This window comes from Puntigrus tetrazona, chromosome 20 (assembly GCF_018831695.1).
Source record: "Puntigrus tetrazona isolate hp1 chromosome 20, ASM1883169v1, whole genome shotgun sequence".
Lineage (NCBI taxonomy): Eukaryota > Metazoa > Chordata > Actinopteri > Cypriniformes > Cyprinidae > Puntigrus > Puntigrus tetrazona.
In genome coordinates, this window is record NC_056718.1 from 25,574,937 (window position 1) to 25,595,115 (window position 20,179).

At 36.5% G+C, this 20,179-nt stretch overlaps 1 protein-coding gene across 3 annotated transcripts in view; it reads right to left on the minus strand.

Moving 5' to 3' along the window:
• Positions 1 to 1,092: 1,092 nt before the first annotated feature.
• The window catches only part of ppp2r5cb (protein phosphatase 2, regulatory subunit B', gamma b), a 20,156-nt gene continuing 1,069 nt past the window's right edge, over positions 1,093 to 20,179 (minus strand). Inside the window, exons 3-16 of one of the 3 annotated variants that reach the window (XM_043220310.1) lie at positions 18,708 to 18,870; positions 12,936 to 13,135; positions 11,531 to 11,641; positions 10,842 to 10,934; positions 10,571 to 10,701; positions 9,607 to 9,666; positions 9,216 to 9,324; positions 8,339 to 8,392; positions 6,980 to 7,150; positions 6,762 to 6,889; positions 5,462 to 5,563; positions 5,310 to 5,382; positions 5,047 to 5,163; positions 1,093 to 3,535 (exon numbers count right to left, since the gene is read on the minus strand). In XM_043220310.1, coding sequence (XP_043076245.1) covers positions 3,401 to 3,535; positions 5,047 to 5,163; positions 5,310 to 5,382; positions 5,462 to 5,563; positions 6,762 to 6,889; positions 6,980 to 7,150; positions 8,339 to 8,392; positions 9,216 to 9,324; positions 9,607 to 9,666; positions 10,571 to 10,701; positions 10,842 to 10,934; positions 11,531 to 11,641; positions 12,936 to 13,135; positions 18,708 to 18,870 — 1,647 coding nt within the window. In that variant the 3' untranslated portion in view covers positions 1,093 to 3,400. Of the gene's footprint in view, positions 3,536 to 5,046; positions 5,164 to 5,309; positions 5,383 to 5,461; positions 5,564 to 6,761; positions 6,890 to 6,979; positions 7,151 to 8,338; positions 8,393 to 9,215; positions 9,325 to 9,606; positions 9,667 to 10,570; positions 10,702 to 10,841; positions 10,935 to 11,530; positions 11,642 to 12,935; positions 13,136 to 15,353; positions 15,793 to 18,707; positions 18,871 to 20,179 lie in introns of those variants that run through there. The other 2 variants (XM_043220312.1, XM_043220311.1) reach the window with 2 other exon arrangements.

A 20,179-nucleotide genomic window follows, 5' to 3' on the forward strand; every position in this document is an offset into this window, starting at 1 on the left:
TTACTTCATCACTTTTAAAGTCATTAAGAATCGTGTAGACGGCCTCGGTCTAAAAACTGAGGTAACCGTTCGCTGCTCATTCAGTCCTTTAAATGTTTTATTAAGTGTGGTGTCGTTACACTTTGACAGAGATGGCGATTTAAAGTCGATCTAAAAGTTCAAGTGCAAATAAACTCACCGATAATAACGTGTTTTGAAGTAAAAATCACCTTACCTCAGAAAAGCGCGCCATTTCTGCCCAAACCGCTGCGTGATTGGACAAGCGCTGACACCTGATGACGTTCAAATGGGAGTAACGTATATATAAAAACATAAAATACAGAAGAAAAAAAAAAAAAAAAAAAAATAAACGTTTTTTTTTTTTTAAGTGGTAAAAAACTTTTGACGTTTCATATTTAATCAAGAGATAGGTACCAAAACATAAAAAAAAAAAAAAATTATATATATATATATATATATATATATATATATATATATATATATATATATATATATATATATATATATTTAAAAATATTTTTATTTATATTGTGTGTATATATATATATATACACACACACACACACAATATAATATAAACCACAAGGTGGCGTGAAGGAGCATGAATATAGTGGAAACTTAATAGGTCTTTATCAATTTAAGGCAATATTAAGAAACATTTCAAGCAGTATTATAGCTTTCATTGACATTTTAAACTTTAATATTAAATATTAGTATGTCGTTTTCATTTTATTTGAATTATGTTGGTCTTTGAGAAAATCATTAACCACATCATTAAAATCATTCTATGTTAGGAGACTATTATTATTTGTTTTGTTACATTTTTAATTATATTATGCCGATTTCCTTTTAAGTTTTTTTTTTTTTTTTTAATGAGAATCACCTCTAAAAAATTTCCAGTCCTAATAAGCAGTACTTATAATTAATGAAAAAATAGATTATATAAAAAAAAAAGTAAACGAAAATCTAAAGCACCCAATCAAACTTAAAAAAAAACAAAACTTCTTTAGTGCTAAAACGTCAATCGCAATCACGCTTCAACACACACACACACACACACACTCACACAGAGAATACAATTAACACGTTCTGTTAAGATGAAAATATAAAACACGTTTTCTTTATTTCCTGTATATAGACATATACCACTTGAGATTTGGAGAAAAGCACATATGAAGGCTATTTTATGATGGATCTCATCAGACAGCTGAATGCAGAGACAGAAAAGTTCTCAATTACAAATAGTAAAAAAACAAAAACATTAGAAATTAAGATCCTAAACGTTTCTAACGCAGTTACAGAAGTCTGTCGAATACCAACTTCAAGTGGCTAATAGCGGTTTTCATCTGTACACGAGAAAATTTGTACAAAATAAGAGATCTACCATTCAATAATAGATGGATCATAACAGTACATAATATGTACAATATCAGATGGAGCCGTTTAGTAGGGGGACGCGTACTAAAGGACACTTTGCAGGTGTATTTTCTTTCATGAAACGAAACGGAAAGTGAAATTCACCACAATGAAAAAAAAAAAAGGAAAAAAAAAAAAAACGCAACTTCTGCTATTGACACCGGCGATAAAAAAAAAAAACGTTTTTCGATTTTCGCACTACAGCCGAAAGAGCAAGGAGTTTAAATTAAAAACCCAAGAGAAGGTCGGGAGAGAGAGAGAGAGAGAAAAACAACGCATATATCTATCGAAATTCGCACATTCAAATCGGACAGACGAGCTTATACGGGCCGAGAAGAAAAACCTGCATCGCGTGAAATCACGGCACGGACGAACGCAGAGAGAGAACTGCACCGTAGCTCCGAGCGGGCCTCACCCAATGGGAGTTCAAACAATGGTTCAGAGCGATTCGTCCTAAACCGAACACACAGAGAAAGTCGCTCAAGTTCATCGGGAGAACGTCTCTTTCCTCGGGCTCCTCCGGCCCCGCTCCGGCGGAAAAAAAAAACCTTTTTCCGTTTTTCCCCTCGATCTAAAAAGGCACTCTATGCAAATAAAGGCTTGGTCGATAAACCCGGGTAAACGACCCGTTCGGTATTGCCTGTTAAAAAGCTCCAACGCTCGTCTGACAGCTAAGTAACCCTCGTAAGGCCGCTCACCATTGTTTGAACAACCAAAATCTTCCTGGACGAACTTATTGCAGAGTATCTGGACAAGCGCGGAAGGGCGCTTCGCAAGCGTGACGTGAAACACGCGCCCCGAGCGCCGTTTCGTTTTTTTCAGACGAGACCACGGGAGAGAGCGAAATCCCTCTCGGCCTCCGAACAACCTGAGAAGCGTTCGCTCGCCCGAATACAAGTGCGGTTCAGCTTAAAGGGATAGCGCAAACCAAAAAAAAAATTCGGATAAATACTCGCCCTCGCGTCGTTCCCGAGACGGCCTTTGTTCGCCTTCGAAACGTGAACCAAGATATTTTTTGACAAATCCGAAAGCTCTCTGAACACTAAAGAAACGTCGCAAGAACATCGTTAAAACGGCACAAGTGACATCGGAGGCTAAACTTTCGTTTCGCGAACACTTTCTTGCACCGATTCTCCTCCACGAGTTACCGTTGTTTTGGAGTTTTGCAACACGCGCGCGCTTTTCCCACAACATCACCGTGATCGGAGTTGGTTACGTTTAGCATGCAACGCGTTACAAACGTAAACGGTGCCGATTGCATTCTGGGTAAACGAGCGGAGCGCGCCTCGGGATTCGGAGACGAATTGTTGAATAAAGTCATTGTTTTGGGGGTTTTTGCGCATAAAAAGTATCCGTAGCTTTGCGGTCGAACTACTAATGTTTTAGCGTTCTCCTCGCTACGTTTTTCGCCGATTGCGTTGATTGCATTCTGGGTAAACAAGCGGAGCGCGCCTCGGGATTCAGAGACGAATTGCTGAATAAAGTCATTGTTTTGGGGGTTTTTGCGCACAAAAAGTATCCGTAGCTTTGCGGTCGAACTACTAATGTTTTAGCGTTCTACGCTTTCGTGCCTGGGAACGTTCGAGTTGCTTTGCCGTCTACGCAGCGTCGTACTCTCGGACGTCATCGGAAATATCGCAATCTTCCTGAAGGTGAGCGAAGATCTGAAATAGAGTACTGGAACGATTTTTGGGACGTTTACTGAAACTTACTAGAAATTCGGTTCGGATTGACGCGACGGCGAGCGATTACACGTGACTTTGGAGTGAGCCATCCCTTTAACGGAGAGAAACGGACAAACGAAAGCGGAGAGGAGGAGGAGGAGTCTGGACTAGCGCGGATCGAGGGGGTCTGGACGCGGTCGGCTCTGGACAGGACGCGGGTCGCACCGGAGCCGTCCTCCGCCGCTGGTCGTCTGTGCTGAAGGCGCCGGCTGAGACTGGTCTGGTCTGGTCTGGACTGGGTTCGGGGAGTCTGTGGTCCTCTAGTGGCCGTCCTGGGCACCGATCATGTCCTCGGCGCGCCGGTGCGTCTCCAGGGCCTTCACGGTGGAGGTATCCTGAGGCAGCTCGGACTTGCGTCGCATCAGGGGACGTTCTTTACGCTGGTCTCTGTGGAGCTGAGCGAAGAGACGAAATAAATCGGCGTTAAAACGACAATCACACGGAATGCGATTATTTTTTTTTTGTGCTAATTGTGATTAATGGCATTTAAAATAAGTTTTTTGTATGCGTACTGTGCTTATTTATTACGCAGATGTAAATACACATACAGTATATCTTTTGAAAATATTTACACGCATATACATTTATATTATAAATATAAATATGTTTCTTAAGCATGCACACGTTCGTATTTATATATACACACGTAATAAATATAGATTTTTTTTGTCAACAAAAGCGTTTATTTTGGATGCGATTAATCGTTTGACAGAAAAAAAAAAAAAATCACACGTTTATGTAAATTAACATTGTTTATAAAAAAGCGCGACAAACTTTGCATTGCGATAATTTTCAAAGCTAATGACGTGCTCATTAAAAAAAAAAAAAAAAAAATGCTTTAATAAAGAGGTTTTTTTTTAGTTCTAGCAAGTCCGTTTTTGCTCAAAGCTGACCAAAAAAAATAAATAAAAAAAATCTCTTCACAAGAGATATGTATTGTTTCTCGGTGATTAAAAAAAAAAGTAAATTTAAAAATATAATAAAATAAATCTGCAAAAATGCAAAATTGTGCTTTCCTACAAATAAAAAATACTACAAATAATAGCATAAATAGCATTTAATGATCTTCACACAAACTAATTTAATTATGCAAGGATGTACAATATTCTAGGGTCACTAAGCTGTTTTTTATTTCTATTTATTTTTATCAGTGCTTTGATGCAACCTGTGTTGTTAAAAGCGCTATATAAATAAAAATGATTGATTGATGTGCGCGAAATTATTAGTTTTATTGAGCAAGGGCACATTAAATTGGTCAAAAGCGACATTAAAGACATACAAACGATTTCTACAAATAATTCCTTTTTTTGTTTACTTTCTATTTAGTCTGCGAATCCTGAAAGACACCGTTTCCACAGAAACATCGTGCGGCACAACCGTTTTCTTCACTGACAACAATCAGAAATGTTTCACGAGCACTAAATCGGTATATTATTCAGATTTCTGAAGATCACTGGAGAAAAGATGCTGAAAATCCATAGAAATAAATGACACTTTAACACACGTTCACAGATAAAACCTCCGCTTTAAATTAGAATATTATTTCACATTTTTTAAGAGTATATTTACCAGCTTTGGTAAACAGAAAAAAAAAAAAAAAAGATATATATATATATATATATATATATATATATATATATATATATATATATATATATATATATATATATATAAAAACAAATAAATATATATATAAAAAAATATATATATATATATATATATATATATATATATATATATATATATATATATATATATATATATATATATATATATAAAAAAACAAATAAATATATATATAAAAAAATATATATATATGTATATATATATATATATATATATATATATATATATATATATATAAAAACAAATAAATAAATATTTAAAAAATGGTAACGCCTCGCACCTGAGTGGCTTCTTCTTCTACAGTCTTTTTTAGCATCATGACATCCTCGATGATTGGCCCGTCTGTCTCCATGTCCATCGGACTGCTGAGGCTGGTGGAGTCGATGTACATGAGAAACTAGAGCAGAAAACCCCACCATCAGAACCTCTGAAACAGCGCTTTAGCACGCACACTTGCTCAAAATAAAATGCAAACACCGTCAAGAAGGCTGAATGCATTCATCTGAATAAGCGTCTGTGCTCTGCCCACACAGAGCCCTTTACCTGTGGGTTTGATTTGGCGAGATTCTCGATCTTTATCCACGCCTCCTCGCGCTCTTTCCACTTGGCCTTTTCTCTAGTGTTCGGAGAGAAAGGAAGAGTTTAGGCAGAGGAGCGCCTCCGAAAGACGGAGAAAGTGGGAAAGAGCGTCCTACTTGTTTTTCTCGGCCCTGAACTGCTGCGTGCAGTCGTCGAAGAGCTTCTGATTCATCTCCATGAAGAGCTTGAGAGCGTTGTAGATCAGCCCGTGGATCGTCCTGGCGACAGGAACAGGAAGTGACGTCGTCAGAAGAGTCAAGCGGTGCACTCATGGAATCATTGTGTTCTTTATATGAACTACGTGCATCTTAATTTGTCATCAAAGAGACATTTTAATATTGAATAAAGATTTGTTTTGGTTGGTAAATGGGAAAAAAATTAAAATAAATAATATATAATAATATATATAAATTCGATTTCATGTTCTATGTGCTATATATATATATATATATATATATATATATATATATATATATATATATATATATATATATATATTTAAATATGTGCATGAATTTAAGTATATTTACATGTGTGTACATATACTTTACATAATTTTAGATTTTATAACTTAGATTTTATTGTCCTGATACGGTGCATGCTACTATAAACAACACTGTTTTAAACACACACTGTGTGACGCATGTTTTTAAATATTAGTTTGGTTAATGACTATTTTTATTATGTTCGGTTTCATTATATAATACATTTAATAACGCATATTTTAGATGTAATAACTATTTCACATGCAATGCATATAAAATCATGAAATTACTCGATTTAAAAATATATATATCAAAATGATGTCACAAACACAAATATATATGAAAAACTAAATTATGAATTTTTTTATTCATTTGATCATTTACATATACATATATATAAAAAATCTGATTTATAAAATCGAAAATTATAGAAATATAATTTGCACACATGTAAATGTACTTAAGTAAATAAATATAAATAAATATATATAGCCCATATAACAGAACATTATAAAAACATTTATGAAATAGAGAAAAAAACAAAATATATTATATATAAAAAATATATAAATATATTTATTTTCCCCGATTTCATAATATATATATATAAAAATATTTATTTTCCCGATTTCATAATATATATATATAAATATATATAAATAAATATAATTTATTTTCCCCGATTTCATAATATATATATTTTCTATATAACACGCTGCTATATCCCGTCTAAACCGTTGTCTTAATATCAGAAATCCCTAGAATAATCACCATGTGCTTTAACATTCAGGTTTGTACTCACAGATATTACTAAAGCAGTCAAACCCGCTCACTGGAAGGGGACAGTCTTATGACCTCTGACCTCTGACTCACTCACTGTTACCGGTTTAGTCACTATTCTCTCTGAGCGGCGGGAACCGGCGGGACTCACTTATTCCAGTGGGTCTTGGAGTTCCGGTACAGCGAGGGGAACATGATGGGCAGGATCCTCGCCGCGTTGTCGCTGATCAGACTCATGATGTACTCGTTGTTCCAGTAGTACAGCGCTCGCTCCGCTACCTGAGGAACACAGAGGAGAGAGAGCCGGTGAGAGACGGGCCCCACGGGCCTCACGGGCCCCCCGGGGGCCGGCCTCCGAGCTCCGCCCACCTGGAAGTGAGGACTGGACACGCATTTGGCCAGCTGCCTGAACAGAGGCTCCATCACTTTCACAAACTCCGACGGCTCGATGACGTCCAGAATCTCTTCCAGCTCGTTCAGAAACATCACCTCCTTTGGACTGTGAGTCTTTGGCCAGTATTTGAGGAGAGCCATCACCACCTGAAAGAGAGACACACACCGATCAGTAGATCAGTGACTTCTGAAGCATCTCCACGGCATAAGAGAAGCAGTCGTTCATTAGATCCTACATATTACTTCATGGATCAACTGAGGAGTCTTTATTTTGAGGCCTGTCCCTATTTTCTCCTGTATAATTAGTATTGCTTTTAAATAAACTACAAACTGGTTTACTTTTTAGGAATTTTTTTTTTTATTATTTTTATTGCTGAAAGTGCATTAATTAAATGTTTTTTTTTTTTGGTTAAATCGACAAATGCAAATAGATCACTAAAAATTATAACAAATAAATCACTAATAATAATAATAATAATAATCGGATCAAAAGTCTTAATTATACAGGAGAAAATAGGGATAGGCCTCAAAATAAATAAAACTGGTTTCCTTTTAGGATTTTTTTATTTTTATTGCTGAAAGCGCATTAATTAAATTTTTTTTGGGTGGGTTAAATCGACAAATGCAAATACAAATATACCACTAAAAATTATAACAAATAAATAAAATCACTAATAATAATAATAATAATAATAATAGGATCAAAAGTCTTTATTAATTATTAATTAATTATACAGGAGAAAATAGGGATGGGCCTCAAAATAAATAAAACTGGTTTCCTTTTTAGGATTTTTTTTTATTGCTGAAAGCACATTAATTAAATTTTGTTTTTGGGTTAAATCGACAAATGCAAATACAAATATATCACTAAAATTATAACAAATAAATAAAATCACTAATAATAACAATAATAATAGGATCAAAAGTCTTTATTAATTAATAATACAGGAGAAAATAGGGATAGGCCTCAAAATAAACAACTCATTTGTTTCCCTTTTAGGAAAAAAAAATGTAAATTTTTATTGCAGAAACTGCATTAATTAAATAAAAAAAAATGTAATCGACAAATGCAAATAGAAATATATCACTAAAGATTATAATAAAAACAAATGAATAAAATCATAATAATACTGATGATGATGATGATGATGATGATGCGTAACATTGCGTTTATGTTGAGCAACTTAAGGGAAAAATCTAACGCACAAATAACATTTTTTGTTATTAAAGCATAAAACACTGAATACTGATATTTCCAACGGTTTTAAAAACGTAAAGGCAGGAATACGGCAGAAGTCAGACAGGAAGTGACCAGCAGATGGAGCTGAAGCTCACCGGCTCAGTGAGAGTGCTGTCCTTCTCTAGAAACTGAACCACACAGTACGCCAGCTGAAGAACAGAAACTACAGTCAGAACAACAATCATCATTCAAGACTTCATCAAAACACGGATGTCTCGTTTTCCAGTTAGTTCGATTTTACGCATTTGCAGTTTTTCCCCACATTTTCTAGAAATTATTAATTTGATACAAACATCTTTATTTTAGCGCTGTCAAAAAAAAAAAAATCTCATTCAAAAACAAAGACGTATTTTTTACATTATGTGTGTATACTGCATATATTCATTATCTATAAATACACACACACACACACACACACGAATATCCAAGAAAAACATGTTGCTTGTTAAATATATCTATGTTCAATATATAAGGGGAATTCAAAAGATATACATGTATATTAATACATAAATAAGACAAATAAAATACACACACTAATTAATAATATATATATATATAAATAAAACTAAATATTGTTTTGATTTGATTACCATTTGACAGCACGATTTACATTTATTTTCCATAAAAATATTAATAAATAAAATGGTATATATATATATATATATATATATATATATATATATAAAAATAATAATAATAATAATAATAATAATAATAATAATAATAATATATATATTATAATAATTTTTTTATTTATTTTTTTTCTCCACAAAAATAATTGTTGTACTTTTATTCTGCAAAAATGGCCTTATCTCAAACAAAATCTTTCTTGAGAAAAATGGTAAACAAAAAAAAAAAAGTCAAACATTCATATGCACTACAATGAGAATTTTGAAGAAAGCATCTACGACACAAACACAGTGTCATATTACAATTAAAAACACAGGAATGGAAATAATCTCCAGATCTTACCTGTGGGTGATAAACACTGAGGGACTTGACTTTATGCAAAGGTAACAAAACTTTTAAAAGGAAGATTTTGTGCTCTTCTTTCAGCGGTAAGGCGAAGCCGTTAATGATGCTGGTGGACAAGAGAGAAACAAGGAATTAAAATATATATAATTACAAAAACTGATCTAGGCTTAAAGCACGCTAGAACAGATGCATCAGATCATAATAAAGACTGTATAACTGTAAACTAGTGCATTTATAAAACAATAATATTATTACACATCATATTATTTTTCATTATCATAACGCCAATCAAGAGTGATTCTTCACAATCATCAACTGAATCTGTTTCACTGCTGGACCTGACAGCAGAAACAGAGCTGTGTTTTATTACCAAACAGACGCTTCATACCTTCCTAATATTTCCAGTAGTTCTGCTATTCCATTATGATGTTCTGTTTCATAGATGAACCTGGACGGAGATGAAAGACAGCGCATATCAATTCAAAGATATCTTAAGGATGCAAGTTTTTGTTGACATAATATATATATGTGTGCTGTGTATATTAAGAATATATAAATACACACACGCATGTATATATTTCAGAAAAAATTATACATAAAAAAATTTTAAATAATAAATAATAATAATAAAAAAAAATATATATATATATATATATATATATATATATATTTTTTTTTAATATATGTATATATATATATATATATATATATATATATATATATATATATATATATATTAAAAAAAAAATATATATATATATATATATATATATATATATATATATATATATATATATATAAAAATATATATATATATATATATAAAAATATATATATATATATATATATATATATATATATATATATATATATATATATATATATATATATATATAAAAAAAATAATTATTATTATAAAAGTTGTGTTTAATTTAATTGCTATTTTATTTGAATACTATAAATTTTTCCCCGATCTACTAAAACGGCACACTAACATTCAGAGTAACAATCAACGTAAAACACATCAAAGGCTTCACCTCGAATACCAATTAGATGCACTTTTAAATGTTTTCAATCCGCCGCTGTCCTGGGTTTCACCCGTTTGTCAGTAAGAATGCTTTACTAATTAAAAAGGCAATAAAATGTATATTTTATACACGTTAACACAAACATGTTGTGTGCATTTTTACATAAATGTAAGCGTTACACTGAATGACAACGTAGCATTATTTCAACCACATTTTGATACGAACGCATCTGAAACCTTGGAAGCAGACGCTTCGCTCGCGTTTCATGCACTTTTTCTGAAATGTCCGTTATCGCCGGGCCCGGGTCATGCGTTGCAGCCTCACCTATAGAAGATGTTATTGATCTGTTTCCTGATGTACGCTCGGAGACCCAGGAACTTCCCGTAGATGCGATGGAGAGTGGTCTTCAGAAAGTCCCGCTCTCGAGGGTCTTCGCTGTCGAACAGCTCCAGCAGCTGCGCTCAAAACACATCACGCATGCATCGATCCGCCTTATTTTTTTACGTTTAGCCCCGACGTCATGCGAGAGCAGCTTGACGACGCGCACAAAACGTCTTAAATGTGTACAAACATGCTTATTAATTGATCAACACACCTGCAACACAAACTTTTGGTCGATGTACTTCTTGGCTATGTTTGGCTGAAAGTCCGGTGACTCTAAAAAACGCAGGAAAAATTCGTAGACGAGCTGCGGAAAGAAAAAGATGCATTTCAGAACGTGAAACCAGGCATTTAGGAGTACATTAGCAGGCCTTTTAATTACATCGTCTCAATAATAACCAATATTTCTACTACCACCAATTTTTATTATAATTTAAAGTGCACATATTTATAGGATTTTTACTGTATGGCAGTGAAAACTATTAATATTTACATTTTATTTATTATATATTAACAATAATAAGATGTTAAGTATATTAACATGCATATTATACACGCGGCAGACGTTTGGGACAGGGGATATTTTCTCTTCTGCTCATTTAATTTGCTCAAAAATACAGTAAAAATATTACTACGTTCGTAAGAGCCGTTTTAAGTGAATCTATACTGAAACTGTAATTTATCTCTGCAATCAAAACTGTGTTTTCAGCGTCACTGCGCTTCGGTAACCATGACAACGTCCCGCTCGAGAAACATTTCTGATTACTTTCAGGCGTTGAAAACTTAATGCGTTTGTGCCACATTGCATTACTCGGCATTCACGGACGCTCAAAGCAACAGGGTTTGCCTGAAAGCGTTTTTTTAAAATGGCTTCGCTTCGGAGCGACGCAGCGGTTCAGAAACCTGCAGGTGAGGCCAGGCCGCTTCTAGCGTGGGCTCGTCCTCCTCGGGGTCGAACTCCGCTCCGGTCGGGTTGGACGACGGCGGCAACGTCCTGAACATGTTGACCGCGAACTGAAACGAACACAAAAGCACACACAGCTTAGAGGAGCGCGTCCGACGGGCCTTCATCGACGAACCGCCGCCGGTTAATAAAACGTGGCAGCACACGCACGAATTAATCAGAAGCAAGGGTTTTAATCCTCCCGATCGCTGCACTTTGAAGTTCTTGGCTTTAATCATCAAAGCGTGCGCGTGTGTGTGTGAGTGTGTGCGATGCAGGAAATGTGCTTGAGAACATATTATCATGCTTATTTCCATTTGAGTCCATTTGCACTTGGATGGGCTCGGGCTCGGCGGTGAGCTCTAATAAATATCAAAGGGATGTAATTCGGCGCCGGGATAAACGCAGCGAGGCCAAGCGCGGGTCAATCGACGCTCGGCCGCTAAACAACAAAAAACGCCCCGTAAAAGGACGGCTAAACAACAGATCTGCCTTGTAAGGCCGAGCCAGTTAAGTCCACGTCTCGGATTTGGAGGGAAAAGAAAGCAAGCATCAGTGGAAGCGAATGGGTGCCGTCGGAACGAGCGTCCGATTAAAACACGACGCTAATCCGGCATTAAGACGCTTTTAACGATTTAATGTCCATAACGATCTTGATGCGCTTCGTTATTACATCTTAGATGTCAGAATCATCTTAACGCTGGATTCGTTTGATCTTTTGTCTTCTCTGGACGTTCACCGATGGACCGTTTCCGCCCCGACGGCACCCATTCACTTCCACTGCGGAGGCATTTCTCCAAAGCTGATGAAGAAACCGAGCGGTCTTAATCACTAAACGGGACCCTCGACTTCAAAACGGAGGTTTATACATCATCTGAACGCTAAATGTTCTTCCGTTGAGTCACGGTTTGTCGTCATATTTGAATATATAATCGACCGAGATGAAACTATTCAATCAATCAATTGTTTTTATTTATACAGCGCTTTTATCAACACAGGTTGCATCAAAGCACTGAACAGTATAAAGTAGAAGAATACGATGACAGGGATGTATAATGATGAGTGAATAATTTGTTATTAAATGCAGAGACGGTCTCTGGAATCAATTGGACGATAATCTCTAGAAGTTAAGTGTCCCCTACAAAGAAGACAGAGGAACCAGAACCCCATCCATACAGAACCTTGGGAGAAACCAGACTCTGTTGGGGCCAGTCCTCCTCTGAACTTCCTGCGCAATTTTAAACGCAGCTGTGTCAAGTTAGCGTAAAAGACTTCTGGAATCTGAGGGTGCAATCAAAACACTGTTGTCCAAATGAAGCTCTCAGCGATGCACATCACGACTCAGAAGTGACGGCGTGTACTCACCATGTGCACCACCTCAGGATAGATGGGCTCGGTGATGACGTTCCTGTTGTGGGTGATGTACTCCACCATCTCGCTGAGCGCCGCCCGCTTCACCTCCTTCCATTTCAGGTCGCTCAGCGGGTCCGAGACGAAGTCGAAGAGAACGCAGCACTGACGCAGCTTCTGCACGAACAGCTTCTCCTGCTCGGCGGGAGGAACATCTACGGAGAACGGGGAGGAGGACGGTTAATCTTCCATCTCCTCGCGCCATTTTCCGTCCAGACAAACTCGGCTTTCAGCCTCTCGCTGCACCAAGACACGTCACAACGCTCAAATATCAGACTTTACAGGGTTAAAGTCACGTCAGGCGAACCTATTTTAGGATTTCCTCAACGGCGCTACGCTTTTAGCCGCACCTAAACCGATCAATTTTTTTGCCGTCGAGTAGTTTAATTCAATGCTTCGTCGAGTCGCGACATCATCGCGTTACAAATAGGGGCGTAACATATGCGCTACATTCTTGCAGTATTCGGCCAATCACAATGCACGGGACAGCTGGCCAATCAGAGCACACGGAACGACCAGCTGCGTGCAAGTCGACCCGTTTCAGGAGGCGGGGCTTAGAGGAGAAACAATGTAGAGTAGTCACATGACCCCTTAAAGTCAGCATACTACCTTATTTGCTTGCATACATGACCGTGAGATCATTATGGCTTTTGTTTGCCAGCGACGCGCTGTTCGAGTAAAGTTCGCAAAACGTGGCTGAAGTAAAATGTAATTGGGAATTGCCGAGTGAACTTAATACAATCAAGTAGAACCTACTCGTAAAAACCATAAAGCTTCCAAGTTTCATTTATTTTAGCTTCGCTAATTTTACACGGATTAGTTGATTGCACGCATACTTTAAAAAAAAACATGCATGCATGCAAAAACTCTCCAAATAAACGCTAAGCAAATCTGTCTTTTATTCAGTGCACATGTAGCGTGGGACTAGATGGAAACAGGTGTGAAAGTGTTTTGTTTTCTTCAGCGCTCCGGTCCTGATCTGTAAAGGTCACAGCTGTGAGAACCGGGCCTCGCTTCCCGTTCTGCTCAAGGGAGTGGTGGCTGTGGTTTACGTGTGAAAACAGCAGTGAAGCTCAGACGTCGGCGCTAACAGCTAATGCATTCGGCCAGGACCGATTTGGCGAAACCTTCTCAATTTGCGTGCGTTAACGCAACGAAATCTGCCTTATCTTATTTTCCTTTTTTATCAAAAGTGAGATAATCACAGGACGCCACTTTACTGCACTGAATGTGAACGCATCGTGTCTGAAGACGCTTTTAAAGCAACCCAGTTTATCAGAATATCATCCAACTGTTCGGGTAATATAAGCTTGCTACGTATAAAAACAATATATAACCTGTAGCATTACATAAAAGGTTTGTAGACACCTCATGCTATTCTAAACTAACTTTCTGCAGTCTTGACATGTAAAAAACAAGGCCTGTAAACTTTAAATAACGACCATTTTTAGTGACTATCGCATTAAACTACATAAAAAAAGGAAAATAAATTCGAAATATCGACCTCTGTGCTCAAATCTGAATTTTTACACATCTCTCCAGTCTTCAACGTCACTTGATCTTCAGAAATCATGATCATGCACCGATTTGCTGCTCGAGAAGCATTTCTGATTATCATGGATGTCGAAAAAGAGTCGTGCATTTCACTTTTCAGGATTAGAAAGCATTTGTTTGAGTTTGTTTACGCGTCTTCTCGTGCATCTGACACATCCTCGATGAACAACCGCATTCATTTGTTTGCTTTTAAACCGCGAAGCGAGCCTAACAGTGCTGAAAAGGTCTCTTGAAGCATCTGAATGATGCAAAACATGATTTGAGCAGAAGAACACAATGCATTGCGGTACACAGTATAAATCATACGGACATCGCATGCATACTTGCAGTGTTTACAGTATGCATGCGCGCGCGGTAAAAGCATGCCCTTATGCTCAGACCGGCTTGAAATGCGTGCAAGAAAAGCCCGATTCATGCACGAGCAGCCATCTGCGTGCATGTGAAGCGAAGGATGCAGTTCCTCTGCGGCTTGAGCAAACATGCATTCTTCCTGGAGCCGTGACCTCACTTCCCCTGACATCAGCGCTCTGGTTAGGGGGGGATGGGAGACTAGTTAAACAGACCCCCCCTCCTTAACCAGCGCATTGTAAACAGAGTCCTCTCCCCGTTCACCGTGCAGCGCTTCCGTGCATCCGACGCGCGCGGTTTATCGCGTCGCACGGAGGTCTCAAAAGGCGGTGAACGTGACCCAAAGAGCACCGAAGCCGTCTCCTAACAGCACGAATTCTTCTGCCTTCGTAACGGCGGCCACAAATCAAGGCATAGCAACCTTCCTCGCCTCTCTCTCTGCCCACAGACACAATAAGACGAGCGCCTCACCTCTAAAGTGCATCAGGGCCACCGGCTGAAAGGGCCCGTTGGCGCTCGGGGCATCCAGAACCATCCCGGCCTCCTCTTTAGAGCATGTCAACATCTACGGATCGGGCGCGACGCGGCTAGGTCGAGCGGCTAGCCTCCATTTTAGCACGAACGCTCTCAGCAGAAAATGAAGCTCCGCCGCTGGAGGGAAGCGGCTGGCGAGTGACGTCGCCCGCCGAGCGGAGGCCGCCGATTGGCCGAGGCAGACCACGTGATCGCCAGCAGAAGGGAGGCTGCTGATTGGCCGGCGCGAGCTGCGGGTCTGCGCGTGTGATTGGTCAGCGAGTCCTGCTGCAGAGCCTAAATAACTTATACATGCCGCTCTCTCTCGACTAATAATGTGAGCAGATTTAAGACGCGTTTGTGAAATCTGTTTATAAATTTCCGTTTCGAGAGCCGGGGTTACTTTCTGACCGGTTGCATTCGCCAAACTGCAATATTTATTGTCAAACGTAACAGTATTAATGACCGGTGAAACGTACTTTGTTTTCAATTCTGTTATCCGGTTTATTTTATTTAATAATAATTACATTTTAATACCAAAATGAAGCTAAAAAGCAGAATTTCTCAAAAGTAACAATATTACAAAATGCGATAAAGATAAGTGCCCTGTGAAACACGCCTTGCTTTTTCTCAAATTGTGTTGAATTATAGTATGACTGAATAAAATTTTAATCATTTTAATCCGAATCGCATAACAGCGCTATTTAAAATGCATTTTATTTTATTTCTATTTATTTTGGGTTTTTTTTTTTAATTTGATTTAATTCTCAATTCTCAAATTAATTTTTAATGTCATAATTATTTAAAAATAATAACACACACATTGTTTATTAATATTTTTTACATTTTATTTAATTCTTCATTTTGCACTATTCATTTTCTGGATTAAATTTGTAATGGCATAATTATTTAAATACTCCTAATCATTTTAATTAACAAAACTTTAAAAAGAAAAATGTTTATGTACTTTTTGTTTTATATTTTATTATAATTTAATGAACGTTTTTAGTAAGTAACCAAGCTATATTTGAAACTCTTTTCTTGTCTTTCCGTAGTAGCCCTGCGTACTACAGCACAAAACCCCCAAAATACTTTTTTTTGTTTGTAGCTTTTATTAGAGACTCTTATCTTACACCACACAGAACGAAAAACTCGCAAACAACTCGTAGCTCCTTAGCAACCGCTTATTACCACCCTAGAAACAATCCACACTGACCTAGCAACCGCATAGCAACACACTAAACGCCGGCATCATCATCATCACCATCACTCTCTCATATGCATCATGTTTATGATCAATGCACAAATCTGTCGCTTCCCTGAAACACATCGTTTAGTGAGAAGCACGGCCTCCTGACTTCACCTGAGCTGGAAATAAAAGCCCTGTATCACTGACAGTAAACCAAGAAACAGTGATGACATAACAGTCTGTGACAGAAACTGAGCTGAGAGGAAACCACAGATCAACACACACACACACACACACACACACACACACACACACACACACACACACACACACACACACACACTCATCTCAACACACACACACACACACAGACACACACAGACACACACACACACTCATCTCAACACACACACACACTCATCTCAACACACACACACACACACAGACACACACAGACACACACACACACTCATCTCAACACACACACACTCATCTCAACACACACACACACTCATCTCAACACACACTCATCTCAACACACACACACACTCATCTCTCAACACACACACACACTCATCTCAACACACACACACACTCATCTCAACACACACTCATCTCACACACACACACACTCATCTCAACATACACACACACACACACTCATCTCAACACACACACACGCTCATCTCAACACACACTCATCTCAACACACACTCACAAACACTCACACACACACACACACACTCACACATAAACACACACAAACACACACACTCATCTCAACACACTCACATACACACACAAACACACTCACACACACTCACAAACACAAACACACACACTCATCTCAACACACTTACAGACACACACTCACAGACACACACTCACTCACTCACACACACACACACTCACACACACACTCTCAAACAAACACACACACTCACTCACACACACACACAAACACACTCATCTCAACACACACTCTCACACAAACACACACACAAACACACTCACACACTCTCACAAACACACACACACTCACTCACTCACACACACACACTCACTCACTCACACACTCACACAGTTTCTTATGCTCATCAAGACTAGAGAAATGATGCAGAAAATCACAGAAATCAATTACACTTTAACACACGTTCACAGGAAACACAGCTGATTTTCATCCTAATAATATTATATTTTATATTTTTATTTTGTTGATTAAATAAATGCAGCCTTGGTGAGCAGAAGAGACAAATAACGATATGATGATGATGATGATGATGATTCCTCACGCTGGGAAGGGAAGGTCGAGCGCATTGCATTGTGGGACACGGCGTGAACCAAAAATAAAGGTTTCGTTCACGTAATATATTGCGTGTATACCGTGTGCATTTATTAGGTTTCTATAAACACACAAGCACACGTGTATATATTTAAGCAAAATGCGTTATATATGAAACAGCGCTGTCAAAAGAATTAATAAAGGTTTTAGTTTACATGTGTGTGTGTGTGTGTGTGTGTATTTATTACGATATACATACACACAACATGTATTTACATTTATATTATAAAACATAAATAATATTTCGTTTATAAAATAGAAACCTTTTTTATGAAATATATTACTTTTATATATTACTATTATATTATTTTTTAAATTATGAAAAATTGTTTCAAAAATTGTTCTGAAATACATCAAATGTGTGTGCATTTATATATGCATAATAAATATACACAGCACACACACATTATGCAAACTAAAACATTTATTTTACTATATTTTATTATACATATATATTTATATTTTGTGTGTATATATATATATATATATATATATATATATATATATATATATATACATACACACACACAATATATGATATATTAATATATATTTATACATGTTAATACAAATGGAAAACATATCCTGTACGTGTGTGTATAAATATAATAAACATACACAATGCACACACATTTATTTGGGATGTGACGGCACGGTCTGCTGCTGTAAAAGACGTTTCAAACCGAATCGAAATAATAACAGCATCACAACGCAGCGGTTGCCCCGCCTCTGAAACGACGTCCCTCCCCCGTGTGGGCGGGGCTCTCTCGGAGCGTCTCACCTTTGAAGGCGGGCAGTTTCTGCAGCTCTCGGTTGTTGCTGAGACTGAAGCGAGACGAGCTCGGCCTCTTGTCCTTCTTCAGCGGCGTCTGAGAGCCGGACGCCTTGCCCTTCAGCAGCTGCGTGGTCGGGGGCACGCTGTTAGCGCCCTTCTTGGTCGAGCCCTGACGCAGAAAAACAAGAACCAAAACAGGACCGAAGCTTCATTACAGCAGATCAGAGCCGATCAGCACAGACTCCATGTAAAGCACAGTTGATATAAATATACAGCTCGTATTATTTTAGCTGCACAAGGTTTTTTAAACGATCATTTCAATTTATTGTTTATTTTTAGTTGTTCAAAGCAATGTTTGTCAACGTTTTAACCTTTTGTTGTAACAATGTCAATAAAGATGCTCAGTTTTTTATTTTAAACACTTATGCTTTTACGTTTTAAAGTAATAATTTCAGAACTTTTGCAACTAAAATTTTTTTTTTAATATAATATTATTTTTTTGGAGGGGGGTAACAAGCTAAAATAAAGGTTTACAGCTTTAAACAGATTTATGTTTTTAAACATTTTTAACAAATTATATTTAAAAATTGTATGCATTTGTGTGTATTATTGTTGTTTTGTTTTTCCTTTACAATGGTTTGCACAACTCTCTTGTGGAGTTAAATATAGTCTTAATTTTTAGCCTTTTTTCTAACTATTAATCACATCCAAAATATATATATATATATATATATATATATATATATATACATTATATATATATATATATATATATATTTATATATGATATAATTTAAAACATTTTTTAAACATTTTTAACAAATTATATTTGGTGACAATTTAAAATATTTTTTTATGTTGTATTGGGGTTTTTTATTTACAATGGGTTTTTTTGCACATTTTAATAACTCTCTTGTGGAGTTTAATATATTCTTAATTTTTTGCCTAATTCTTGTAACTATTAATAGCATCCAAAATAAATGTTTTTGTTTACATAATAGAGTAGGGTGTACTGTGCATATTTTTATACACACACACATATACATATACATATATCTATATATAGATATATCTCTCTCTCTCTCTCTCTCTCTCTCTCTCTATATATATATATATATATATAAAATATAGAAACATTGTATATTTTTCTTAAATATATTTATATATACACACATAAATATACACAGTACACACATAATTTTAACTATTGTAACTATTAATCATATTAAACTATTTTATAAAAATTATATATTTATAAAAATTATATATTCACACACACATATATATATCATATAGAAACATTGTATATTTTATTTATATATATATATATATATATATATATATATATATATATATATATATATATATATATATATATATGGTTTCATGACTCTGCTGCAAATAACTTCTGAGATTTTAACCAAGCGTACCTATAATAATAAAAAAAAGAGCCTGGGCGAAATCTGAATAATAAAAAC